Genomic DNA, 7,500 nt, shown 5'->3' with positions numbered 1-7,500 from the left:
CTCTCTCTCTCTATCTTTCTCTGTCACTCTGTCTGTCTCTGTCTCTCTGTCTCTCTGTCTCTGTCTCTTTCTCTCTGTCTCTCTGTCTCTCTGTCTCTCTTTCTGTCACTCTGTCTCTCTCTCTCTCTGTCTCTCTCTCTCTCTGTCTCTCTCTGTCTCTCTGTCTCTGTCTCTTTCTCTCTGTTTCTCTCTCTCTGTCACTCTGTCTCTGTCTCTCTGTCTCTCTGTCTCTGTCTCTGTCTCTGTCTCTCTCTCTCTATCTTTCTCTGTCACTCTGTCTGTCTCTGTCTCTCTGTCTCTCTGTCTCTGTCTCTTTCTCTCTGTCTCTCTGTCTCTCTGTCTCTCTTTCTGTCACTCTGTCTCTCTCTCTCTGTCTCTCTCTCTCTCTGTCTCTCTCTGTCTCTCTGTCTCTGTCTCTTTCTCTCTGTTTCTCTCTCTCTGTCACTCTGTCTCTGTCTCTCTGTCTCTCTGTCTCTCTCTGTCTCTCTCTGTCACTCTGTCTGTCTCTGTCTCTCTGTTTCTCTCTGTTTCTGTCTGTCTCTTTCTCTCTATCTCTCTCTGTCTCTCTCTCTGTCTCTGTCACTCTGTCTGTCTCAGTCTCTCTGTCTGTCTGTCTCTCTCTTTCTGTCACTCTGTCTCTGTCTCTCTGTCTCTCTGTCTCTCTGTCTCTCTCTCTGTCACTCTGTCTATCTCTGTCTCTCTGTCTCTGTCTCTTTCTCTCTGTCTCTCTGTCTCTCTCTTTCTGTCACTCTGTCTCTGTCTCTCTGTCTGTCTCTCTCTGTCTCTCTCTGTCACTCTGTCTGTCTCTGTCTCTCTGTCTCTGTCTCTTTCTCTCTGTTTCTCTCTCTTTCTCTGTCACTCTGTCTCTGTCTCTCTCTCTCTGTCTCTGTCTTTCTCTGTCTCTCTTTCTCTCCCTCCCTCTCTCTCTCTCTCTCGCTATGTGTTCCCTGCTGTAATTGCTGCTTGTTTGCCCTCTGCCTATAATACATGTATGTAGTATCTTCTATCTTTTGTAGATAAAAACCACTATTTATTACAAACCTCTGTTTGCTGTTATTGCTCCTGGGTTGTCTCACGTAGTAAAGCTGCGTGCATGCTGACATTAAAGTATTCTATGTAGAATGCCCTCCTCCAAGTTAATGGGCGAAGGTTGGGCTAAGAGACTTTGAATGGTCCAAAGGCTCCCAGTAAGTTTCCATTGCTGAGGGTGGATTTGAACCCAGTTCTCCCTGAGGGAAGAAATGCCCAACTTTTTTTTTCAACATGCCATCCAAATTGAGCGTGTAAGTAAATACAGGTAGTCCTCGACTTACGACCATTTGTTTAGTGACTGTTTGAAATTACAACGGCTCTAAAAAATGATTTACGTCCCCTTTTCACACTTACAACTGCATCCCCATGGTCACATGATCAAAATCTGGGCACTTGGCAACTGGAATATATCTGTGATGGTTGCAGTGTCTTCTTTTACAACCTTCTGACAAGGGAAGCCAGATTCACTTAACGACCATGTTACAAACTCTGGTTGTAAAATGAGGCAAAGTTCACTTTACAACTGTCTTAAGAACAGAAATTTTGTGGTAATTATGGTCGTACGTCTGAGGACTACCTGTGTTCTTCAGATGGGTTTAAAATGTATGTATATTCCAAAGTTTCCAGACAGGAAGGAGGGCCATCATAAATCCTGGAGGTTTTTAAGAAGAGATTGGACAACCATTTGTCTGAAATGGTATAGGTAGGGGTTGGACTAGAAGACCTCCAAGCCCCCTTCCAACTCTGTCATCCTGCTTGTATAACAAATGCTCTTTTAAAGACCAACCAAGAATTTCTCTTCTATCTGCCACAGGAAGACATCTTCACAATGGAAGCTGTCGACCTTGGCACCATCTGTAAAATCAAGATACGCCATGACAACACTCTGCCCAGGCCAGACTGGTACTTGGAAAAAGTTGAGATCCTGAACGATGCCACGGACAGCCTCTACCTATTTGAGTGTGAACGCTGGCTGTCAAGAAAAAAGGAGGATCTAAGCATTGAGCGAATCCTTTGGGAAAAAGTAAATCTCGATATTGAAAGGCTTTCTACCTTTCCTAAATTTTAGAGCAGCGGTGGGATTCAGCCGGTTCGCACCACTTCAGGAGAACCGTTTCTGAGCAGTTTGGTTAACTGGTTGTTGGAAGAAATCATTGGGGCGGAGAACCGGTTGTTAAATTATTTGAATCCCACCATTGTTTGAGAGAGAGGGAGAGAGAGGGAGAGGGAGGGAGGGAGGGAGGGAAGGAGAGAGAGAGAGAGAGAGAGAGAGAGAGAGAGAGAGAGAGAGAGAGAGAGAGAGAGAGAACACATTTTTCCCCCAGAGAGTCAAAGATAGATTAAAAGAGACTGCCTCCAGAAGTTGTGGGTGCTCCATCACTAGAGATTTTTAAGACTGGACAGCCTCTTGTCTGAAATGGTATAGGGCCGTGATGACGAACCTATGGCAAGTGTGCCACAGGTGGCACGTGGAGCCATTTGTTAGGGCACGCGAGGTGTTGCCCTGTCAGCTCCAGCAGGCATATGCGTGCTGACCAGCTGTCTTCGACCTTCATTTAAGGCTGTTTTTCACCCTCCAGAGGCTTCAGGAGGCTTCCCTGAAGGCTCCGGAGGGCAAAAAACGGCCCTACGAGCAAACCGGAAGTCTCTTCCAACTTGGTTATTCTGTCTTCGCTACTTTATAATCATGTGAAGCTGTCCCACTTCCGTCCCTGAACTTCCGATTTGCCCCTAGGGCCGGTTTTTCACACTCCAGAGGCTTCAGGGAAACTCTTGAAGCCTCCAAAGGTCCTCGAGGGGGGTGTGGGAGGCTGTTTTCGCCCTTCCCAGGCTCCTAGAAAGCTTCCGGAACCTGGAGAGGGCAAAAAAAAGAGAGATGGGTTGTCACAAAGAGGAGCGGGTCAACTTATTTTCCAAAAGGGCAGGAGAAGAAACAATGGATGGAAACTAATCAAGGAGAGAAGCAACCTGGAATTAAGGAGAAACTTCCTAACAGTAAGGACAATTAACCAGAGGAACAGCTGGCCTTCAGAAGTTGTGGGTGCTCCATCACTGAAGGTTCTTAAGAAGAGACTGGACTTGTTTCAAATGGTATAGCACTGTGATGGCGGACCTATGGTATGTGTGCCACAGGTGGCATGGGGCATGCACCTCCTGCCGGCCAGCTGATTTTTGGGTCTCTGCTGCACACGTGGGAAACGTGTGCGCATTCGTGGGAGGGTGTGTACATGCATGGTAGGGGGGGTGAGTACGCGGGAGTGTGCCCTCCCCCCGTGGCCCGTTTTTGGTTCCAGGAGGCTTCAGGGAGGCCTGCTAAGCCCAAAATGGGGCATGGGGGAATCGCGCCCAATGCTCTGGGGGTAGGGGAAGCCGGGGGGGGGGATCATTTGTGCATGCGCAGGATCGGGGCGCATTGCATTGTGGGTGTGGGCGGGCACACATGCGCTATGGCACACATGCACGCGATTTCAGCACGCGAGAAGAAAAGGGTTAGCCATCACTGGTATAACATCTCCTGCTTGAGCAAGGAGCTGGACTAGAAGAACTCCATGGTTCCTTCCATATCTATTCTGATTGGTTGAAGGATTCTTAGAAAATGACGATAAATCGATTAAATGAACTGTTACAAATCGAGTCCTGCCTGGCTGTAGAAGCTTCAGGAGATTCACAGAAATGCCAGTCATGAGGTTTTCTTGGTTCTGATCAACCAGTTGGAGCTATTTTCTTATAACCCAGAGAATCTTATCTTCTTTTTTTTTAAAAAAGATTTTTATTAACAAACATGTAAAATACACACACACACACAAAAATTAGACGTACACCACATTTATACAATACAGTGCGAACAGGAACTTCCTGTTTTTTATAATAGCAATCATCAATCGATACCGCTCACCTTATATTATTTCCCCTTCTATTGTATTTCATTTAGATTTCACCATTCTTAACCCTCCTATTTTACTGGTAACTATTATTTGAGTGTTGAGTGTTGTTATATTCTTTCATTTGATTCTTGTTTCTTTCCTCCATCCACCTATACCATTTACCCCATATCTGGTAGAATTCTGATTCTTCCTTTCCCTGGATTTCTTTAGTTAGTTTGTCCATTTCTTATTTTTGGCAATTAATCTCGACATCTGTTAAAACATAATCTTTGAAGAGCCCTTTCTCTTACAGCTGGAGTGAAGTTCTGGGTTTCTGGTGCAAGCAGGCTTACGATAGATAAAAACATATGGGAAGTCAGATATTTCGCAAACGGTGTACTTTTGACTCCCTGAAAAATTGTATTTTTATCTCCAGCCTATCAGTCCTGCAATGGAGTTCTAGGGAAAATGAAATTTAAGACAAGGCGCTTTTGATGGAGCACTTGAGTTTCCGGGATGGATGGAGAAGCCCTTCTAGTTTGGGAAAGCAAGTTTATATCAAAGATCAAAGTCACCTTCTTGGATATAATTAACGTTGAAAAGAAGAAGAAAAACGAAAATAACGTCCCCTAAAAGCATTTTCACTTTTTTAAAAAAGTAGAAGGGAGGGAAGGAGGTGGGGGGAGGGAACTTGAGGCCTATCAACATCCAGATTGCATCTTGTAGTAGGTGCCAAATTTGATGTTTGTTTGTTTGTTTATTTCTTTTAAACTATTTGGGGGGGAGAGAAAAGGGAGACAATGGCATACTGTCAAGCAAAAAGCCAGCTTCAGGATAACAGAATTAGAAGGCAGCTTTGTAACTGGTTGACAAACTGCATTCAACATGTAGTCTTCATGGAAATGCATCTATGTGGAGAGACGTAATCAGTGAGTTACCCCAAGATCAGGGGACAGAAGGGGAATTTATCAAATTTGCAGATGATACCGTAATTAACCAGTGGAACAGGCTGCCTCCAGAAGTTGTGGGTGCTCCCTCACTAGAGATTTTTAAGAAGAGACTGGACAGCCTCTTGTCTGAAACGGTATAGGGCCGTGATGACGAACCTATGGCAAGCGTGCCACAGGTGGCACGTGGAGCCATTTGTTAGGGCACGCGAGGTGTTGCCCTGTCAGCTCCAGCAGGCTGGGTGTGGGCTTTTGGCAAGTGATCCAAAAAAGGTCAGTCATCACTGCTAGAGGGTTTCCTGCTTGAATAGGGGGTTGGACTAGAAGACCTCCAAGGTCCCTTCCGACTTGGTTTTCTGTCTTCGCTACTTTAGAATCACGTGAAACTTTCCCACCTCACACGATTATTAACGCACCCATTTTATCTTCATTTTCTAAGAAGAACCCTTCAATCAATTAGAACAGAGCTGGAAGGTTCTATTCTATTGAGCTGAGGTGGCGCAGTGGTTAGCGTGCAGGCTACGTCAGCTGATTCCTAGCTGTAGTTCGGCAGTTCGAATCCCACCAGGCTCAAGGTTGACTCAGCCTTCCATCCTTCCGATGTGGGTAAAAGGAGGACCTAGTTTGTTGTGGGCAAGAGGCTGACTCTGGAAACCACTTAGAGAGGGCTGTAAAAGCACTGTGAAGCGGTATATAAGTATAAGTGATGTTGCTATTGTTAGTTTAATCCCCTGCTCAAGCAGGAGACCGTATACCAGGGGTGGGTTTCAACCGGTTCGTGGCGGTCCCCGCGAACCGGTTGGTCGGCGAACCCGGAAGTAAGTAACTTCCGGGAACAGCGAAGGGCCCACCCGCCCGCCCGTGTTCCTTACCCGGTTTTGACGAGTTCTGCGCTTCCACGCATGCGCAGGACACATACAGCGCCTGCGCGATCCTCCAGGAGCAGCTGGAGCATCGCACAGATGCTAGTACGCATGCGTGCGCTGCGCGCGTGCACGAGGACACTGCCGGCCCCGTTCCAACCGAACCAGTTGGAACGGGGCGAGAAACCCACCCCTGCCGTATACCATTCAGACAGTCTCTTCTTAAAAACATCCAATGATGGAGCATCCCCAATTTCTGGAGGCAAGTTGTTCCAATGGTTAATCATCCTCCCTGTTAGGCAGTTTCTCCTTAATTCTTTTGGTTGCTTCTCTCCTTGGTTAGTTTCCGTCCATTGCTTCCTGTCTTTCTTTCTGGTGCTTTGGAAAATAAATTGGCCCCCTCCTCTTTGTGGCAGCCCCTCAAGTACTGGAATACTGCTATCATGTCTCCCCAAGTCCTTCTTTTCTCTAGACTAGCCAAACACTGCAATCGTTCCAATGAAGCCTAATTAATTTCCCCCCCTTCTAAAGGCAATGAATAATAGCAACTTAGTAAGCTAGCTCCCACTGGATTCTTCTCAAGATACTGGTATTAAATACAACACCATCTGACTTGTCTCTGCAGTCTTTCCATTTGCCCCTGTGTTAATATATATACGTGTTTCCCCGGTAATGTGCAATTAAAACATTACTTTGCCTTATAAAGCAAATCCTTGCAAATCAACCCCATTTTTCCTCAACTGCCATACAAGGTTTTCCTGGGCGAAAGGACAAAACGCCGCCTATTAATTTGGAGCCTGTTAATTAATCCGCATACTAGATTTTGAATTCCAATTAGCTCCTCTTTTTGTTTCCTGGTTGGGATTCCAAAAGCTTGCCTTTTCACTCCTGCATGTGATGGGAAGGAACTGGAAACAGGACATTCGTCAAGGAATGGATGGAGTCGTGGAGGGACAGGAAGCAGGGCATTTTTCACGGAAGAAAGATTTAAGATTGCAGGATGAAGCTAAGTGCAAAGCTGCAGATGGGCTGTGTATGGTTAGAGAGTGGTGCTAAAATGTTGGTTTTATTTTAGAATTAGAATAGAATTAGAAGGGATCTTGAAGGTCTTCTAGTCCAACCCCATGCTTAGGCAGGAAACCCTACACCACTTCAGACAAATAGCTATCCAACAGCTTCTTAAAAACTTCCAGTGTTGGAGCATTCACAACTTCTGGAGGCAAGTTGTTCAACTGATTAATTGTGGTAACTGTCAGGAAATTCCTCCTTAGTTCTAAGTTGCTTCTCTCCTTGATTAGTTTCCACCCATTGCTTCTTGTTCTACTCTCAGGTGCTTTTGAGAATAGCTTGACTCCCTCAGTTAAAGAGGGTCTTTAACTGTCAGAAAAGCATATCCAACCAGGGCATTCAGGTTAACAGCTGTAGAATTAATCCGTTTATCATCCTGAAAAATCTGTAAAAGAGGCTCAGTGGATACAGAGAGGAAGGGGAAAATTGTTTAAGGTCACTTTGTAAACCTGTGGCTGAATGAGATTTTGAACCAGAAATTCCTTCCAGTCCCCAAAATTAAAAAATATATTCAGCAATACAATATTCTTTGGAGATAGGAAATCTCTCCTGACTCAGGAAGAAAACAGGTATGTCAGGATAATGATGATTTAAAGCTGACCAGCCAATGTAAGGCTGATGCTACTGTAAAGCTGATGAAATGTAAGGCTGATGCAATGAAGATGAATCAGCATTGGTATAGCCAGTTTAAGACTATGAAGGGGTCCATGCAAGACTTTACCACTT

General features: G+C 45.3%; 1 protein-coding gene across 1 annotated transcript in view; it reads left to right on the top strand.

Annotated features, from left to right (window-relative positions):
• LOC106549013 (lipoxygenase homology PLAT domains 1) overlaps positions 1 to 7,500 on the top strand; it is a 99,128-nt gene that overhangs the window by 7,904 nt on the left and 83,724 nt on the right. Inside the window, exon 4 of the mRNA XM_087715348.1 lies at positions 1,847 to 2,056. Within this exon, the coding sequence (XP_087571474.1) occupies positions 1,847 to 2,056 (210 nt within the window). The remainder of the gene's footprint in view (positions 1 to 1,846; positions 2,057 to 7,500) is intronic.

Source organism: Thamnophis sirtalis, unplaced genomic scaffold (assembly GCF_051295495.1).
Source record: "Thamnophis sirtalis isolate CommonGarterSnake01/CBP01778 unplaced genomic scaffold, rThaSir2_p1.2 scaffold_5, whole genome shotgun sequence".
Lineage (NCBI taxonomy): Eukaryota > Metazoa > Chordata > Lepidosauria > Squamata > Natricidae > Thamnophis > Thamnophis sirtalis.
This window is presented reverse-complemented; position numbering and strand designations above follow the sequence as displayed.